Source organism: Vanessa cardui, chromosome 1 (genome assembly GCF_905220365.1).
Source record: "Vanessa cardui chromosome 1, ilVanCard2.1, whole genome shotgun sequence".
Classification (NCBI taxonomy): domain Eukaryota; kingdom Metazoa; phylum Arthropoda; class Insecta; order Lepidoptera; family Nymphalidae; genus Vanessa; species Vanessa cardui.
In genome coordinates this window covers 10469685-10489882 of record NC_061123.1, presented here as the reverse complement: position 1 = coordinate 10489882, position 20198 = coordinate 10469685, and the positions used below count along the sequence as shown (strand labels likewise).

The 20198-nt window shown below is 34.7% G+C and overlaps 3 protein-coding genes across 12 annotated transcripts in view; 2 read left to right on the top strand and 1 right to left on the bottom strand.

The window, feature by feature from the left end:
* The window catches only part of LOC124531140 (guanine nucleotide exchange factor DBS-like), an 81407-nt gene extending 74723 nt beyond the window's left edge, over positions 1-6684 (top strand). For 5 of the 10 annotated variants that reach the window (XM_047105643.1, XM_047105610.1, XM_047105668.1 and 2 more), the window contains 4 exons: positions 761-966; positions 1217-1373; positions 4568-4700; positions 4924-6684. In XM_047105643.1, coding sequence (XP_046961599.1) covers positions 761-966; positions 1217-1373; positions 4568-4700; positions 4924-5021 — 594 coding nt within the window. In that variant the 3' untranslated portion in view covers positions 5022-6684. Of the gene's footprint in view, positions 1-760; positions 967-1216; positions 1374-1884; positions 4701-4923 lie in introns of those variants that run through there. The other 5 variants (XR_006966497.1, XR_006966499.1, XR_006966496.1 and 2 more) reach the window with 5 other exon arrangements.
* A 1699-nt stretch (positions 6685-8383) lies between these two features.
* LOC124531208 (adenylate kinase) lies at positions 8384-10603 on the bottom strand. Its single transcript, XM_047105702.1, has 4 exons — positions 10459-10603; positions 10219-10333; positions 9804-10040; positions 8384-8933 (listed from the first exon to the last, which is right to left on the bottom strand). Exons 2-4 carry the CDS (start codon positions 10318-10320, stop codon positions 8544-8546), a joined length of 729 nt encoding a protein of 242 aa, XP_046961658.1. The 5' UTR covers positions 10321-10333; positions 10459-10603; the 3' UTR covers positions 8384-8543.
* Positions 10604-11276: 673 nt separating this feature from the next.
* LOC124543611 (nucleoporin Nup188) lies at positions 11277-20048 on the top strand. The gene is made up of 16 exons (XM_047121863.1): positions 11277-11468; positions 11543-11753; positions 11948-12552; positions 12635-12755; positions 13131-13244; positions 13319-13618; positions 13694-14199; positions 14278-14458; positions 14616-14880; positions 15492-15784; positions 16220-16531; positions 16766-18199; positions 18491-18615; positions 18690-18906; positions 19077-19319; positions 19442-20048. The coding sequence occupies exons 1-16, from the start codon at positions 11449-11451 to the stop codon at positions 20036-20038; spliced, it is 5544 nt and encodes a 1847-aa protein (XP_046977819.1). The 5' UTR covers positions 11277-11448; the 3' UTR covers positions 20039-20048.
* Positions 20049-20198: the final 150 nt, after the last annotated feature.

Sequence of the window (20198 nt, the reverse complement as noted above, 5' to 3'; positions counted from 1 at the left end):
AAAAATTCGAGTTTGAGAACTGAGACTTTTCGACTTTCAGAATTTCGACTCAGGCGGATTTTGATTCGACATAAAGAGTTAAATACAAAAATATGGCATTGATAAAAGTAATATATTAAGATAAAATTTAATTTATCATGTTATGGAGGGAAAATATATACCATGGCTTAGACGGACTCATTGATTATTTCGAATAATAGAGGTTTGAGAATTCGAGTAATGGAGGTGTGGGTGTTTGGAGGGAAGGAAATAAAACATTTTTTCGAGATTTGGAGGTTTTCAACTTATCGAAGTTCGACTTAACAAGATTCTACTATAGAACGATAATGAAAGAAGCTTAATAAAAACAACAGCTCGTTTAAAATTAGCAATTCCATGTAGATCGGTAGCGAATGATATAGTTAAATATAAATTTTAATAAACCCAGAGTCGGATTTAAAGGTGTGGAGGCCCCGGGGCCACAAAGCAGTGAGGGCCCTAGACAAACAGAAGCGTGAACACCCTAATAATTATATTATTATGAATTAATTAGTTTTTTTTTTATTTCAATCAGTAAGCTATGAATTGTTTCGTATTTGTATCGGTAACTTTTAAAATATTAAATAGTAACATTATTATAATTTGACTATATCTCAGTATTTGTTAACTTGCTGAAAACTGTGGCCCCCTCTCATGTGGAGGCCCCAGGGCAGATGCCCCGGTTGCCCTCCCCTAAATACGGCCCTGAATAAACCACATTAAATGCATCATTTCCATCCAGATGTCACAAATTGGGCTGACGGAGTCGGTTAAGGGCGACCTGCGCAAGTTCGAGGTGTGGCGCCAGGGCCGCGCAGAAGTACACACCATCACGGCGCCCACCGCCGAGATCAAGCGAGTGTGGGTGGAGCGCATCAAGCGCGTGCTGCTCGACCAGCTCAACGAGCTCAAGGGCGAGCGCGTGCGGCAGTACGGCGCGCAGCATCGGTACGCTCACTGCTTTCGCAATCAGATTGGAAGAGCGGAATCACTCAATATAAGAATTGATAGTTGCTACTGCTTAGTTCCTTGCCGGTTCTTCTCGGTAGAATTTACATTTCGAACCGGTGGGAGCCTTTACTATTGATATGGTTCTCGTAAAACATTACTTCAATAAAATTATTGTTGATCTTGCTAATTTACTTTAGTCGCTGCCTAACTACTAAGAGCGCGGTACTAAAAACGAGTATACCACCAGGACGCTGATCCAGGCGAGCTCGTGGGAGCTGGGCGCGGGCGCGGCGGCGCGGGCGGGCGCGGCGCCGGCGCGCGCGGCCTCGTGCGACGCGCACGACGAGCCCTGCTGGTCCACCGACCCCTCGGACGACGACGACGACGACGCCGAACACGCACCGGTCCGTACCCTCTTTACACTCTCCCTATGACCACCTGCCGCCGGCCGGCGACACCCACTGACACGTTTCCAGTGTATATTGTAGATTCGAGCAAAGTATGTTGTATTTGATTTTTTTTTTTTAAATGGGCGAGGTTTTAAATTTGTATATTATGTTCGATTATTGAAAAACGTGTTTAATGCGCTAACCTAAAAAGTCCTTTGGGAATCTCAGCATAGCAAACTATAAAATTTTGTACCCAGTACTACCATGGTTCGTTCATTAAAATAGTATCACTTTGTAAGATTTAGAAGTAAGTTTGAAACTTTCATTGCAGTTTAATGTAAATTGTATTGTTTTGTGGTTAAGATACCAGTGACGTTTTCGCTGTTTTGTTTGTTTGTAAGATTTTTGTTGGCCGCGTATGTCGATATACTAACCAGACATAGCATTTAGTGGTGCTTTATTGGGATAGCTTTATTTAATTAAGGGTATCATCATAAAATAATATAAACTAATTTTGGGTTTGCAGTTGTGAGTGAAGTGAAATCCACTCTAAATGTAAGTTTAATTGATTTTATAAAGGAATGCGGGCAAAATAGTCACCGGGTAGAGCATGAAAAAGCTAGCAACCCGAACGCACTTAACGCTTCCCGGAATAATGTCCGCCGCTCTTTAAAGTTTATAATTCAACAAAGACTAACTTTCAAATGATTAGAGAATTCGTAGTATGAATTATAACGTAGATCTAGAATTTTAGTTTCACAGATTTAGTGTTGTGCTACTACGAATTCCCTACAAAACCTTTGTAAAAAACGATACCGTCCAACCTCTAAGTTCACGCCGTCACAGCATATTTGATTTTGCAATTCACTTATCATCGCTTATAATTTAGAAAAATAAATATTTTAAAAGTTTAATTCTTATATGATAACGGCATAAGCTCTGTTTTCTCCGACCTACAGGCATTAGATAAGCACAGTTCACCTCTGTAAAAAGACCCAGTACTCACAAAGTATCTTATTTACATGCTTTGTGGCAGTTTGTGACGCTATTTTGTGGTGCGAGTGTGTTGTCAAAATAGCCGCCATGCTCTAAGTTGTGTTGTTCAACAGGTGACGGAGGCCGTCGGTCTCAACGGTACCATCCACAGAATGGTACAATTCTTTTCAGTATCGGGCTCGACACAAGCCACCTCCACATTTTACGTATCACAGTACTGATAAAATTTCTCTACGGCTAAACCGGTAGAGGCTTTGTAAATACTATGAAAGAGACTGATTTCATATCCAAAGTTTAAAGTAACCAAAGACAACGTAACGTGGATATTTCAGTTGTATTCGCAGAACATTAACTATCGTGTAAGTCATGTTTTGTTTGTTATGTCACTCATTGTCGTGTGCTTTTTGATTTTGTTCAATTATGCGCTTCGCTTTGATTACGTCTTGTATCATAAGTAAGTTTATCAAGAATATTATTTTCATCCGTATTTTTATTTGAAATATAATATAAAAATTAAAATATATTATACGTATATGTTATAATTTCACTCTAAACAATCACGTTTCCGCGTCGTAGTCACAAACTAAGATGTTGAAATTAACTTCTATTTATTGGTATTAAAACATTATTCTGTACAGTTCGTCCAGAAATTGTTTAATTGTAACTGATTCATATACTAGCAATTTAGAAATATCTTTATGCCTACACATGTCAAGAAGTACCACTCGATTCAAATGTCAAGACGGCCATCTTAGTCTGGGTCTACAAAGATTATATTTTTACTATAGTCTATGCGCAATACATGATATTCTCATTATACAAGTAATACACTGGTAAATAAAGAAGAATTGAGGAAAGAAGAATATTAGCTTGATCCAGCACTCTCGGCTTCCATCATTCACTTACATGGCTTTCGACGTGCTGTCTGCTATACTCTACTGTATAACTATACTGTATTTTCTCTTCTATGGCTACATGTCACAGACAACTGCAACAGTTTCAAATGTTGATCAATTTTATTCACTTCACAAACAATAATATAATATGTATATAACTATTGTAATATGTGTAAGATAGTAAGGTACCATATAATTTATTATACAAAATCATTGTCAATAATTACATTTATTTATGTAAAACATTTAACTACCTCTACACTCTATTCATTATATAAACTTCCCAAAATGTATTTTCTTTTCAGGTACATTTATATCAATTATCAAAACTATACTATGGCTAAATTCTATCTATTCTTAATCAATTATATTTAAACACGATTCTTAAACATATTATTCATACTATGTTCGATTATTTAAATTTGTCCATGTAAAACATGCACGGCTAATTACGAAACTCAACTTCAAAAGACTAATGTATAATTTTAATTGTAACAACATAATATTTTGTAAGGTTCATATATGTCATCATAAGCTAAGCTATGTAAATACAGCTTATGTATTTATTATATCGCCAAAATATATACATTACAAACAATTTTCAAGTTGTTACGGTTAAAAATACTACGTGAAAGCATCGAATGGATATTGGTACTAACTGAGATGTTGCATGCTTACAACAGATTAAATATAAATTAAAGCGAAGGTTTAATGGGCAATAACACGCATGCGCTGAATATTGGTGTTTAAATTTCGGTGTGAATATTCTACGCTTTTTTTTAAAGATAATAAATGTGTGCATGATTTAATCGATGTTATGGAACTGTAATTTTATTCAGTGGGTTAATAAATTAATACATTTAATTAGGAGATATATTATCAATTCAAGAAGTCTAGTTATTGTTAGAACTTTTACAACTGATAACGGGCGGAACGGTTTTATTACCTAAATTAAAGTCCTTTGTTAAAACAGATATCTAGCTATAGACATAATATTTAAAAATGTTAGTTAGCCGAAGTAATTAATTAATTAGGTGCTCCTTTTAGATCAATAAATATTAGTTATAGCCAGTAAGGAAAAGAAATGTTAGTACATTTCAGAGTTAAAATCCACTGTCCTACATTGTTTCCATTCTACCAACATGACGAAGTAAAATATAATTTACGTATTAGAGTATACAGCTCCCTTTTTTATTAAGTGATTTTAAACAATCGTTAAATATCATTGAATACGATGTACGACTATCGATCGTACAATTTGGTTCCCAAATCTGGCTATCCTCATGTTAACCCTGAGTAATGTGTGGTACGCGCCAGGCGGTGGGGTGCGCGCTGGTGGCGCTGTCGGACTACACGGCGGTGGGCGCCAGCGAGGTGTCACTGCGCGAAGGTCAGCACGCCGACCTGCTCAAGGTGGGCTGCGCCGGTTGGTGGTACGTCCGGCTCGCAGGTACATACCAAATAACACTTAATATTTTTTAATTCAAAATATAATTTATTAAAAGTTAACCATAGACAACTTTCTTCGAATAAACCCATAGTTTTAAAAATTCCCTTATGTCAAAACTTTGAGACCTTAAGTCGGTACCTATATAACGCAGAATATTATGATAATATGACATTTTATACATCGTACTTACGATTCATGCATAATATATAAGGTACATTGACAGGTGGTCAAGGGGAGGGTTGGGCGCCAGCGGCTTATCTAGACCAGCGTAAAACTTCGCGCTCCTCAAGTCGCTCGCACGACCTTCTGCACGACCACTGAGCAGTCCGGCGCCACACATGCGATATACTTATACTCAACCCTCATACAAGTCATGTGACGTTTGGTATAAAAGCTGTTCCAATGAACGCTTGCAAATTGATGTAGCTGTTGAAGGAAATGTTTCGAAATGTCCTCTAGAACTACCCCATAGGCGTAGTTGTGTTAGGATAATATCGATGTTTGAGTGCGCTAGAAAAGAATGCATTTAGGTTTTTGATTGTCGTGTAATGAAAGTGTTGTTTTAAAAAGTGTTGTTGCAATGTCGGTAATTATTGTTCGGTTACGTTTTTCGATGTATTCTTTGAGTACTATTCATTGGTTGTGTTAAAATATTTGTCAATCGTATATTTTTTTTAAAGTATTAAAAAACATAATTACACTTATTTTATATTATGATTTAATTTGTATGAATAGTATATTGATTAGCGCCCGCCACCCCACTTGTTAATGTTAATATCGAACAATAATAATGTTAGTATTGTTCTAAAAAGCTTTATTGTAAATTAGTTTTAGATATAGATCGTTATCGTTACGATAATCCAAAGCTCTGTATAGTGGCGTAGGACGTTGTTAAAGCAGCCGTGACTGTATTTCTTTTGTAAATATATATTATTATTTTAATTATAGTTATTTATTCCGACGGTAGGTGTGCTTCGTCTCAATTATCCATGACAATTTCTGTGTTCGATATTTCTCTCGTGTACTCGTCGTTATGTATGTGTGTCAATGTGGCAAGTTACAGTGTGATTCCCGGTGCGTTTCCACTAAATTAGTTGTCAATGTCAGTTGCTATTCTTTAGAAAACCACACTTTTACTATTACTTATTGTGTATCAATGTTTTCGAACGACTTTATTTTTATATAGAATCTTAGTCATCAACGCATGTTGACAACATAAAAGTTTGGTGGGGACGCATCTTTACATAATATTATCAATAGAGCTGCTATTTGTGAAACGAACATTACTTAAAAAAAACTTCCTTATCAAAACGGCAGAAACGATAATCATAAGTCATGTGACTCGCAAGTCTCACAGGACAAAAAATAAAACGCGAAATTTCACATTTTTATATAGCAGATTAATAAAAACATTATCCGTTTTTAGGATGGTTGAATTAAAACACAATAATTGTGGGAGTAAGCGACTATCTGACTGAGACATTAGAATTGACTTAATTATAAAAAAATATTGCAGTTGAGTTACTTCAATATAAATTTTAACACCTAATAACAGCTCTTTATGATAGCAGCATCTATTAAATAATGTTTATTTTTTCGTTTATCATATTATCGCAGAGTTTACACTCTGATATGCGTGTATTAATAATGACAAAGCGTCATCGTGTATCGTTTTATGTAACGAAAATGCTGGTGCCTACGATTGCTTTGTTGCCTATCTTAAGTATTAAATAAATACTAGTCGCGATTTTGTATAACCCTCGTACCTATATATAATTGTCGTTGTCATTTGAATGTTATATAATAACTATATCATCTCATTGCATATCATCTCGACTTTGTCATAAAACATATTACCTTTTATTTAAATCTTATCTCCGTACATCATGTACCTGTCCGAAGCATCCCATTGTAAAAAGAAAAAACGTTGTACCTACTGAGGTCATAATAAAGCTGGCCACAAATTACACACATTTGTCCATTTTTTTGTTGTTTTATTTCATCATCCTTTCAGACATTAAACACACATCGATAGGTGTAAACTTATTTGTAAATTACATAGGGATCGTTTCATGATCCTTTGATTTACCCTTTTTAACCACGAGAACAATTATCTTAACACTACTTAATTGACTTTTAAATTTTTTGATTTGGTTTAATATGTAAATGAATGATGAATCGACTAATCGCTTAAATCATTCACACTTATTTTTATGGAAAGTTAAAGAGTATTTGTTAAATCTATTTGTTCTAGACAATCTAAAATATTTATTAAAATTGGTAAATTAAAGTCCATTGGTACGAAATTAAATAACGATTTTTTTAAAGTAACAAAATTACAACCGCAAGGTATTCAGCTTGTCTAGTACCTAGTTTTTAAAACTTTTTTCTTATTTTAGTAATCAAGTTAGGGCTCTACATCTATTTTTTGTAACTTGTGTTTTTTATTTACTTTATTGATATGTTGGTAAGTCATTGTATACTGTTCGGGAATCCAAATTAACTATTCTTTAGACAGTGAGAACTACAAAGTTCATTAATAGGTAGCGAATATTCTGTAATAAACACTCTGCTTGATATATGATTTATGTCAATGGTTAATTTTCCCTTGGCGAGTGCATACCCCTAAATTTGCTTTTAAAACTTTAACCATTAATGTAACAAAAATCTGTAAAATCCATGTTTTTTATGATTATTATATACCACTGTGAATGCCCGTTTTATTTTCAATAATATATATTAATTTACTTTTATTAATTGTTAAATGCAAATAATTGTTGTAAGTGGCTGTGAAATAATTAGTGATATATAATAAAAATATACTAGCAGTTTATAGAAACCATTTAAAAACGTATTATTCGACTTATGAATAGGAGAAATAGGGTATTTTTCTTTTTGATAAATTAAATGTACCTGATTACATTTTCTTAGTAAATTTTACCATATTATATAACAGTAAAATTATGCATTACATATTATTATACTCATGTAGATACATAAAGTTTAAAGCGAAAGTTTTAGAAATTTCTTCCTAATACAACACTACAAATATACCTCTATAAATCGTATTATACCTTTACAATTAACATTTAACCAAAATATATTATAATATTGTAGTTTTAAGAGCCTGAGAAATTCAATAATCTAACGTTGTATTAGCTATCTATACTTAATCATTTAATTTTGTTACTTAGTCATAGATTACTTGTTTTCATTTTATTTTTCGATTGCGAAACAAAGTGCGATTAGGTTTAGAGATAATTATATGATTGATAATGTTCTTAATTTTAGTCATAATTGATACTTAGTGTTTGAAGGCGATGTAATGATAGTATGAAAATGCGATTAACACTAGATGCATGGTATTGATAGCAATAAGGCTTGAGGGAAGGATATTCTTTAAAATACGTTTACATTGGATTAAAAATTAACTTTAATATTAAAGTTAAAAAATGTTTCAGCCTTTCCGAGCTTATTTCGATTAAATACAGACCTGGCATGGTCCATAAATTCGAGTTTTTAATACAAGTATTTATTCCATGTAAGTATTTCTTAGTCAGAATAAAATTATGTAACAATTAAAAGATTGTTTAATTTTCAAGACCATGTCTCATGTATTATATTTATATTTTTAGGTAAATAATTATTAAGTTTCTTTTTAATTTATTAATTAAACAACAATATATTTTGATTGTATTTGCTGTATTTGTACCAAAAAATAGTCTCCAAAATAGACTTAATCAATACAGCATTTTCCCAAAATACAGTAAAATATGTGACAGTAACGAAAACACATATAAATGTAATATTTGTACAACAAACACTTCTGCCTAGTGACTATATTTATAAGGATGATCTTCCTCTGGAGAAAATACGGCTTTTGAAAATATTATCGATTTTACTGAAGACATCCTCGGCAGACTTGGCAGCATCTACTCTATAATGTAGACCTTTACGCATGTAGTAATCAACGAGTGGCACAGTCTGTTTGTGATATGTAGCTAAACGCTTCTTAAGTGCATCAACATTATCATCTGATCTTTTTATCAAAGGTTCACCCGTAACATCATCAGTCATTGGTTTCCGTGGAGGATGGAATTCCTCATGGTAACTGCGACCACTTGGTGGGTGAATCAATCTACCTGTAATTCTACGAACAAGTAAACTGTCCTCAATATTAAATTCAATTACAGCATCCAGTTGGGTTTTTCTTTTAGCAAGCAAATCATCCAACTGAAACAATAGATTTTGTTTTAATTTATAGTAGTCTATATCATAGGTATAAATTACTGAAATTAAAAATAATTATAATGATAAAAAATAATGTGTTGGAGTACAATTGGCAAGGAAATTTCTATTAATTTTGTTTTACAGACAACACAGCCTAATATAACTGAGAAAACAACATATAAAAAGTGATTAAATCAGCTAAAAATTTTATCATACATTATTAGCTCCATTGCCAATCTAGCCCAAATCACCCTAAGTTTTAAATTTGTATATAATAGATTTTTAATATGTCTAACCATAGATCGTTGAGTTTGCACTGGTTATATGGATCACTTTTGGATTGTAAGTCAAATATAAAAGTTCTGAAATTTTAATAGTTTTAAATTAGCAAATAATTAAGACAATAAAAAAATAAACTTGATTATGAATTCTACTTTATAGTTTGTTAATATGACTGACTAAAATAAAACAACCTAAACAAGTCTTACTGAATGGTACTTCCCAATAGGAATTTTTCATATAACATTCAAGGACTAAGGAAGAATTTATCAAAATTCTTCTCCTAAACAGTTAAATGAGGGGTGAAAAAGGAATAGAAATGCGTATGGAAATTTGTCATTTTTGACATTTGAAATATTGTGTGAAATTAAAGACTGGATTCACTGCTTTAATTTTTCTCTATCAGCAGGGTTATGCAGATAGATTACAGTATCGGAGATAAAACTAGGTACTTATGGTTTTCCCAAGCAATCCAAAAAAAATTAAAAAACTTATATCATAATAATACATAGTCTTTGGTATGTAAAATATAAAAGTAATTATGAAGATGATTTAAATTAATTTAGATAAAAATATAAATTGCAATATACATACCTTTTCAGCCTGTGGTACTGTCCTGGGAAATCCATCTAATAGGAATCCATTCTTACATTCAGGCTGGTCTAAATTCTTGTCTATCATATCCACTACCATCTCATCAGAGACAAGTTTACCTTCATCCATTACTTTTTTGAGGCGACGGCCAAGCTCCGAGCCAGATGCCACCTCTGCTCGGAGCATATCTCCCGTTGATAAATGACATACACAGAACTTCTCCTTGAGGCGTGGTGCCTGAATAATATAAATGTTTAAGCCAAATATTCCCAATCATAATATTACTATTGTTTATTTGTTACATAATAGCTTATAAAGATAATGGCAGTACCTTAAATGATAAATTTATAAACTGTCCTATCATTTATCAGAAAGGTTAAAGATTATATTAATAAATACAATTCAAACAACTCACTTGAGTGCCCTTCCCCGAGCCTGGAGGACCCAATAAAACTGCCTTAATGCCGACAGAATCTTCAGTCGGCATAGGATTAACAGCTGGAGCTGCTGGTGCCATTTTAATCTAGTTTCTAAACAATTATTGTGATATAATTGGCGGTATTTTAAAAAAAGGTTAATAATAGATAGATTAATACAAGTAACGTCAGTTGACTACGTAAGAATTAACTAAACAAGAATGCAGTAATTAACCTACCTTTATAAAATTGATAAAAGCGGCAAATGATTTTATAGGGTCATGTGGATGAACGTTTGACCATGAAGGATTGAAAATTGAAGGAACTTCATTGATTGATAATTGTCATTTACGTCAAATGACGTCGGTAGAAAAACATCAATGTCATTGTCAAAATCAAAATACCGGCCCATAAAAATTAGGTAAACATTTTCCATCTAACGTACATTTTATAAATCGTTAAGCTCAATTTACCCTCTCGATAAAAGTAATAGGCCGATTAAATTCATTAAACACAAAGTTTGATACTGTTTTTGTTTTTTTTTTTGTTTATATTGGTATTTCTTCTTCTTAGTCGTTTCCCCATTACTCAGGGTCGTGACCACCATGCGTGTAGCTCTACTGAACACTTCGCACCACCTTCCTCCAGCCATTCCTATTCTGTTCCATTCGTAGGCAAGCCTGTGCACAGGATCTGTGATTAGTATTTATTTTAGTTATAAAGATTGCACTAAATAAGTAGTTGTAAGCAGCCTTGGACTGTAATTTTAATTATGTACTTTTCTTTAAGTTAATTTAAGCCAAGTTCTAGCAATATTTTATCATTTTTATATCAAGGAATATACACAAAATTTTTGATTATATTTGATTGACTGGTCTGTGCCACAGTTTACATGTAACCAATCCGTTTTGTGCACAATTCATTCATACATTAATTTATTTATTGAAGTCATTAATACAGTTTTATCATATTAATTTGTCAATTTGACGTTCCTTAAATATTTATAGTAGGTACATAACCATAGAGTATAATACGACAGATGTAATTTACATTTTACAACCATATAACAACTGACAGGTTACAGCGTTCTGTTTGAACTTTCAAATAGTCTGTCTTAATTTCTAACCTAAATATTGTACAGATATGCTAAATGTACCGGTAAAATAAATATTACCTGATTAAATAACGCGGTTAAAAAGTGTATAACATCAGGTCTACAACTTTCTGTAATGACTACCACAGTTACGCCGTGAGTGTACCCAAAGTTTTGTTGTATTCTGCTATTAGTAAATATTTTGAAATATTATTTTTTTTTATCAATAGTTACTGGAAGCGTTTGTGGCGCTGGGTGACATCGCAAAGCCTTTCAGAAGAAGAATTAGTGTCCGTTTTAGACAAGAATGTTGTTCAAGCTTTGTTGGAGGGCCTTGCAAGTTATAAACCAGTCAAAACTGAATCATTCACACTGCTACAGTCCAAGTACCCTGAACAAACTAAATTACTGAGTGTGGTTCAAACATTGCAAAATTATATTGTAAGTTTTATTACATTTGTAAGAAAACTTAATACTTTTTCTTTAATTACCAAAAAAACTAAATGAATAATTGTTTCTGAAATTGAGCCTTTTTGTGTCACTTCTTTTTATTGCTAAAACAAGTGATCTCATGATTCTATTTTTGGCACTAAATGAGATACTTCAAACCTTTAATATTTTTTTAACTGTTTCAGGAAATTGATTGTTTTCAAATATGGGATGTCTTGAAACATTATCTATGTGATATATCATATGGAACCCCAGACAATGCCTTAAAAAATGTGGCCTTTGTGGACACAAGACCTACATTTCTATTACCAACTGCTTGGAATTTTTATTTTTCTGAAAGATTATATCTCTTGAAACTTTTACAGTACATCATTCAATTTCAAAATGATACTAGTCATAAATATCATAAACAGTTTATTAAAGTTATCAATGATATTAAAATTGAATCATTAAAAACATCCCTGATTAATCAATTTGAAAAATTATTGACTGCAACTCCTCCTCCCAGAAAGATTCAAGGGGACTTTGGAAGTGAATCTGTAAGACAAGAATGGGCAGAGTCAAATTTAAGAGAACAATTGGCTATCCTTCAGAACCTTATGCTAATCGCCAATGACAATCACTTTTCAGAACAAGAATTTATCGATTTGTTCAAACTATTTAGGAAACATAATTTTGGCAAAAATCAAGGCTATAATATATTTTTAGAAGAAAGGCATAGAGACACATGTCTGAAAGTAATGTACATGGAAGTTGGAATTATAACAATAATATTAGATAAAGATAAAATGTAAGCATCAAATATTTTATAATTAACTGTTATATTAATTTATATTGAAATATATTTATTAACAAATGAAATTAAATTTTAGTAAGAATATATCAAACTGGATAGATAAGACCAAAGAAACAGTTGAAGGAGAATTAACTAAATTGGAACCCAACACGGAACACAGCCTGATGCTGATCACATGGATGATGTTAACATTACAAGTATTAAGACTTATTACATAAATAACATAAATATATACTTTAATTCCATCGGCTTATGACCACTTTTAATTTTTTATTTTACAAGACTAACCATCATTTTATAATACTATACCAGTTACTAGACTTTTGGAGCTACAGATGTACAAAATTGTTAATCTTTGTGACCTACAACTCATTGGGCCTCTGTGCAACTGCTTTAGTTGTATTAACATCCACTGCTGATTATAACAAATAACTCAGAATTTAGTTATTAAATGTTTTATGATTAATAGTCAATAATACAGACGATTGGCTGTACAAATGCTCTGCTTATGCTATCCTTTAGCTAACCATCTGAAAAAATGCCATTTTATTTCTTTGTTTCATTTCTTTCAGAGTGAAACTCATGCAAATTTGTTTGAGAGTAAGTACCAGCATTATGGAGCATCGGCATTAAAAATGAAGGTTTTCGTTTTCATCCAACAAATGCTCAATAGTCCAGTTTTTTCCGTAAGTTATGCCATAATCAAAGTAGTATTTATTGGTTGTCATGTTATATAAGAATATTTCTGTAAATGTTGCAGGATAATTCGAAATGTTCGCTCATTATGAGACAACGAATATTCTGCCTCCTAAACGAACTCTGTGATAAATTTGATGGAGATGGAACTTTGAGCAACCAGCCTGGCATAATGTTTCTATGCGCTGAACTTCTCAAAACACCATGTCTTGCTGACCAATTCTGGACCCTGTATCAAAGAGATGAACAGTATGGTGTAGTTTCGCTTTGGAATACAGCTCTGGAATATTTTCCATATAATTTCCATGCACTATCAATACTATCAGCTGGTTTAGCTGAAGCTAAAACTGATAGTGTAGTAAATGTAAGTATTTTATTAGTATCGTTTTTTATGACCAATTACTCCAAAAAATATGTAATTATGAAAAATTTTTTTTAGCTAATAGCACAACTTAAGAGCTTGCCTGTTTATAGTGAAATATATAATCCTAATGCTGTACCAATAATGTCGTTACAAGCAGACGATGCTATTATTGGCCGCGAGTACTATCCTTTAGGTGACCAATCTTATCGTATCGAAACGGGCTCGAAAGCAACAGTGATGGAAAGGAAAGAGGGTACGATGATACATTTCCGTACACCATACTCATATTGGACAATATTTAATAATGAGATAGAAAAAGTTTTGGATCGCAAACAAAGTCATCAAAATATAAACGTCACTTTAGAGAGAGTTTATGAAGGAACTAAAGTATTAAAAGGTGTTATTAAGGCATTGGCAAGGAAAAAAGAAATTCCAAAAATATTGGTAGGCCCAAGTGAAGGCGTTTTTGATGTCTTGGTGCGTTTCATGAGATCAGATTCACCGCCGCTACAACTGTTGATCGAATGTATCGAAGTCTGCACGAGTTTAATACAAGTATTTCCCAAAGAAGTCCATTTGAGGTAAAGCTTCCGAAATATTCTACAATAATTATCATATTGTTAATGAAAAATGTGTTATTGCTTTCATATTTTTTCTAGGCTTATAAATACAGGTCTCCTGCCGCGTATTATTAACCACCAATTAACTCACGTAGAGTATGCTAATGGGGCATCTTTGGATTCTGCAGCAGTTGGCTCATACTTGGTGACTATTGAACAGCCAAGTGGTACTTATGGCTTTTTAGGAGCATACATTGACATGTTGTGTGCTTTTCTAGAGGTAAAGTTCGTCATTTCATTTTATATAAATACTTTTTTATGCAAGTAGACTTTTTAAACGTTAATTTTTTTTTTTTTATTTAGAATGTGTTGTCAACCGACAAGAACCCTGCAAAAAGCTTCTTAGTGACCCATTCTTATATAAAATTTTATTCCAGGCTTCAGATGATGATCGTATAATAACAGAAATCTTGCTGCCAGGTCTAGTGCTTATGATACGTGAAATATTCCCCAATGTGTGTGGGTGGCGTTATAGCAACACCGCCGAACGCCGGCAGCTCTTGCAGAGATGTGCTAGACTATTCACTTTAGTACTTGAACAGACAAGCACAAAGTCGAGCACTACTATGTTGAGAAAGACTTGTGTCTACAGTCTCATGTATACAGAAAACGCCTTGGAGTTATTAAAGATTTTGTCAATTGGTAAGTGTAAATAGAAATAATTTCTATGTTAATTTCTTTGTCCACCGATCAATTAGTCTACCACCAAAGATTAATAAACAGTATTGTTGTGATCCAGTTTGGTAAATGAGCCAGTTATTTTATACACGATTTATGGCTAAGTCATTTTAGACATTTTGCCGATGAAATGGTCATTTAATGTTGTCTTAGATTTTCGCGATTATTACACGTTGAAATAAAACTAGTTTTAACGGATTTAAATCGTGTATATTAATTATTTTTATCATCCCGACATTTCGAGCACTTTACAGCGTTCGTAGTCACGGGTAGATAAAAATAATTAATATACGCGATTTAAATCTGTTAAAACTAGTTTTATTTCAAAATGGTCATTTTTTGTCATGTCATTTTAAGATAATTGTTTTCCTCTTCTCAGACTATAAAGCTTTTGTTTTCGTTAAAAATATACTCGTTTTTTCAGAATTCATGTTATTTTACAATCCTTTATTTGCTAAAATAAATAAAATCGTCAAATTTTCTTCAAGTGAATAAATCAAAAATATCTTTACAATTATATGGTGAAAAGTTATAATTATAAAAAAAACTACGAACAATCTCTTTCTTTGTAACAGGTAATGATCATTTGGAGCGCCTTATTCAAGAAGACACCAATTGGATATCAGGCCCTGGTTTCCAATACACATCCACTCTGCAACGGTGTCTTGCAATAGTTATGTTCGTACTCCGACAGAAATCGCTAGTCAATGAATCGAATGAGGTTACTCCTCTAGAACGTCTGATATTTGCACAAAATAAACAGAAAGACGAGTTGAAAGTTGTGCCAAAAGTTACGAGTTACATCAATCACTCATTTAATAAAAGTCTCTCGGTGCTCAGCTGTCGTCTACTGAAAAGGTTCGCTGATGTAAGTAAATACCACATTAAGTACATTTAATCTTTATATACATAGACAACGAACAGTTAAGTACCTTTTTTTCTCCACCTCTGTTTCTTTTTCTAATTTATTTTTGGTATCTATTTCTACTTTAAATATAATACTTTATCAGTAAATTTAGAATTGGAACAATGTTAAATGTTCGAAGTTTAAAAATTTATTTGTTTTCCTCCAATTACTTTCATAATTATATGCGAATATTCACCACTAGGACAAAAATGGGTAGCATTCCATTTACATATAACTTTGAACAATACTGTGTCTCTATGAATTTTAACTAGTGTGGCTGCAGATAAAAGTCCAGTCAATAATTTCCAAATCCTATTCTTATCCTATTGCTTATCACAATATAGTAGATTTTTTATATGAGCATGAATGATAATATATGTATAAAATAATTCACAGGGCTTCCAAATGTCATTATTTTCTTCACTAGACATGACTGCTTATCAAGTACGAGTAATGTTCCTCGACCGTCTTCGCGACGAATATGAAACAATCGAACTGAAAATAGCCATTTTAGACTTTGTCACGACATGTGTCGGCAAACAACCGGGACTCACCGAGGCATTCTTCATGATGAACCACGAAAACGTGAAGGTTGATGAAACCGCTAAAGAAAAGGATGAAAAAGATGCGAAAACTAAAGCAGAGCCAGACGATAGTTTCGAAGGCATTTTAGGTTACATGGCCGACTACCTTGGAACCGTTAAAGCTGTAAGTACTGTATTGTAAGAAATCAAAGCGACATTTTCATTTAAAAAAGACAAATAAATTTCACTTACAACTCCTCTATTCTCTGTTATTCTCTTTATTTAAAGGAGAGAATGTGAGACTGATGCCTAGAAAAAAGTCATATGTTATATATCATATATTTTTTACTTAATATAACAATAAAACATTTCTTGAATTAATTGAAGCAACATATACTGATTAAAAATTAATTTGTAGGATGCAAAATTTCTCCATAGCCCGTTATTGGCGTGTATTATGGCTTTATTCCACGCCTTGTGGAAGAACAATATGCAAATACTAGTAAAGAAACTTCGAGAGCATCCGAAGTTTTGGGAGCACATGACAAGTCCACTATTCAGTGAAATTCAACCAGGATTGAGAACTTACAGTCAAATATTTAACGTTCTTGGAATCGAATTGTTTATTTCAAGGGGAAAACTTGAGTCAAATTTAAAGGATATGTTGGAATTATTTTTCGATACGAATAAAACACATTTGGATACTTGGATAGAATATATATTCTCATTGAAAGGTAGAAATAATGAGAAAGAAGTTGTCGACAAGGTACCTGTGTGGTTGGGCCTCCTCACGTCTTGGAAAGACTTTACGACGATTTTTTGTAAATGCTTACCAATAAGTCTCAATATCGCACACAAGACAAAAATGGTAGCACCGTGCATGACTGCATTATTGAATGAATTAGATGATCTAAAAGATGGAAGGCTAGTTGTTATTTTAGCTGAACTCTACGTTATAATGCTGGCAAACTGGAAAGATGATTGTTTCGACAATCGGAAAACTAGTGCAAAGCAAGTAGATAACTTATTAACGAATACAGCCATCGTCTACGAATGTCTACATCCGAGAGCATTACGTTCGATACTATCTATTGGTACAGTTGCTATTAGCAGCTTAGATTACGAAATAAAGGCGAATACTGTACTAGCTCAGAGCATCATACGTTCTGTAACCAATATAAATAGCTTGGAATTGGAAAAATTGTTCGATGAAATAAGAGATGATAATAAAGCTAGTAATAAGCAAATCAACCAAAGTGAGGATATACCGCCCATTGTTTTGTCACTAGCCATGCTCGAGCAGTGCTTGGATTTATACGATGATATGTTTTCGGGACTCTCACAATGGTTCCAATCTACGAAGTTTATCAATAAATTACTTTGTTGCCTTCAAGTTTGCTTGCAAAACAAACGATACTATCAGACATCCTTGGCAGCATTGAGGTGTTTGACGGCGTATTCGAGAGGGCCGTTTTCGAAAGATCTACTCATGAGCGACGTGGATAGGTTCCTATGGATGCAATTGTTACCGCCAAAGTTCGAGACCAATTCGAACGGAAACGGAAACGGATTATCTACTTGGAAACATCAGGAATGGTGGCGAGTCTACGGCTACGGCTTGGACTTCATATCGATGATGGTGATGAAGCACGGACAATTCTTCGCCGGGGACGCGATCACTTTCGTCGGAGTCCATCTGGAGCACCTAATCGAATCCCTGCTACTGCCGCGACAAGTATACAACATAGACGCGCTGAATTTATGCGCATCCACTCTCAACTTGGTCGTTCAGCTGGTAAAGTTCGAGGCGAGGTGGCGAACCCAAAATATCAACTCCTTAATCGGTACCATGGTAAGTATCGAATTTGAACGCCTCAACACCAGACATTCGGTCTAATTCCTATTACATTAATTGAAATAATTGTATTTAATTAACATGACGTTGTATTTTTTAAATGTTAAAAAAGAGTAACTACTGAGTCTCTTGCCGGTTCTTCTCGGTAGAATCTACTTTCCGAACCGGTGGTAGCTTCACTTAATTGTAAAATGACGATTCAAAAGTGCTTATAAAAGCCTACTTGAATAAAGTTTATTTTGATTTTGATTAAGTTTCGAATGTAAGTTATCGTCGTTCGCTCCGTAGCGCAGCACGAGTGCGTGCCTGCAGCAGTGCGTGCTGCTAACGCTGCGCGCGCGCCGCTCGCCCGACCTCACGCCGCAGCCCGACGAGCTGGCGCCCGCCGCGCCCTCGCCCGCTGCCCTGCATCGGTACGGCGCCTGGTGACCCTCGACTCGCGAGTTTTAAAATTATAAGCTTTATATTTTTTTACATTTGTCTGCAGAATTCTAGAAATTCTCCACATGGCTACGCTCTGCCTGCTGTCGTTTAGTCCAGACTTGCTATCCCTGCTCGCCGATCCGGAGTTGGACACGGAACGCTGGCAGCCGATCGTCGAGCTACATTTCGGAGCCCCGAAAATCACCTACGAGCAATTCCCTCAACTCACGTTCGGGACGATCCTCCCCGCGATTTGCCTGCTGACTAAATCTTTGAACCACGTGAGTATATTTTTATTAACATGAAAATGATCGGACTGATATTGGCGGTCTTTAGTTTTGATGATTGCACTGCATCTGTCATCGTCATAATAATAATATGTCCCTCGCATCCGTAATTCAATTTTTATCGCCAAACTATTCGATTACGTGTATGTGTCTGGCTGTTCCAGGCGTACCACTCGGAGGAGGTGAGCGGAGCGCGGTCCCCGCGCGGGCGGCGGCGCGCGTGCTCGTGCAGCGCGGGGGGCGCGGCGGGTGCGGGGGGCGCGGGCGCGGGCAGCCCGAGCGCGGCGCGCGCCGGCCGCAGCGAGTCGGCGGGCAGCATGTCGTCCGCCGCCAGCGCGCTGCCCGTGCCCAACGAGCGCCTCGTGGCCGGCGCGCTCGAGGCCACCATTACGCTGCTTGCATCGCAGGTATTGCCTGATGCATTGCCTCGACTGTTTTTCTTTGTCCTGAATTTTCAAAATGGTTTTAGATGTCGTTTAAATAGTGACAAGAAGTAATTTATTTAATTCGATTATTCCTTTTATTTTAGGCACTATTGGCTGTTCGCGATCACCACGTTCCTACGCGGCACAAGCAGCTCCTCCGGCGCGAACTTGCATCTGAGCTCACCGTATTTCACGATTTTGTACGTAAACGTATCTTGTGCGCGGCCCATACGCGCCCACATCTCATTCGCAATAAGCTGGGGGCGTGGCCGTTGACGACTAATGAGGAGGAGACTAAAAGAATAGAGGAAGTACGAAAAGAAAAAAACCTATGTCCCAGCGAAGACAATGACAGAGAACTGCCTCCACCGCCGCCTCCGAAACGGTCAACTCATGACTCTATGCGCGAGTATATTTTGCGAAAACATTACTTGGACAAATGTGCCCAAACGCCAACCAAAGACCCGCCGTCGCCTGTATCTCATTCGACTCCCACGTCTGATAAGAAAAAAGAAATTTCACGAAGTTCGAAGCGGGTCTCGTGGGCTGACACTACGAGAGACAGCGACGATACTCTCGATAATTCACAAGAGATCGAACCTGTATATTCAAATTTAACGGATGTACAAATTAATAATGATGAAGACTATTTTCATTTTATGTCTATTGTATTTCTTTATATTTGTCAGTCTGAATTATAATTTGTCTGTATTTTGTAAACTTAATAAATATTTTTGTTCTTTTCTACTGAATTTTTGTTTTTCAATTAAATGTTAACCAATAGCTGATCATATCAGTCTGGTTTTGTCACTTAATTATGGTCAAAGCCTTGATTATTATCAACGCACCTCCCCTCAGTAC

Coding starts and splice junctions, on each gene's coding strand:
- LOC124531208 (XM_047105702.1), bottom strand. CDS start 10,320: ATGGCACCAGCAGCTCCAGCTGTTAATCCTATGCCGACTGAAGATTCT. Junction 10,041..10,218: donor GCTCGGGGAAGGGCACTCAA/GTGAGTTGTTTG, acceptor TATATTATTCAG/GCACCACGCCTCAAGGAGAA. Junction 8,934..9,803: donor CAGTACCACAGGCTGAAAAG/GTATGTATATTG, acceptor CTATTGTTTCAG/TTGGATGATTTGCTTGCTAA.
- LOC124543611 (XM_047121863.1), top strand. CDS start 11,449: ATGACTACCACAGTTACGCC. Junction 14,200..14,277: donor CCCAAAGAAGTCCATTTGAG/GTAAAGCTTCCG, acceptor TATTTTTTCTAG/GCTTATAAATACAGGTCTCC. Junction 14,459..14,615: donor TGTTGTGTGCTTTTCTAGAG/GTAAAGTTCGTC, acceptor ATTTTATTCCAG/GCTTCAGATGATGATCGTAT.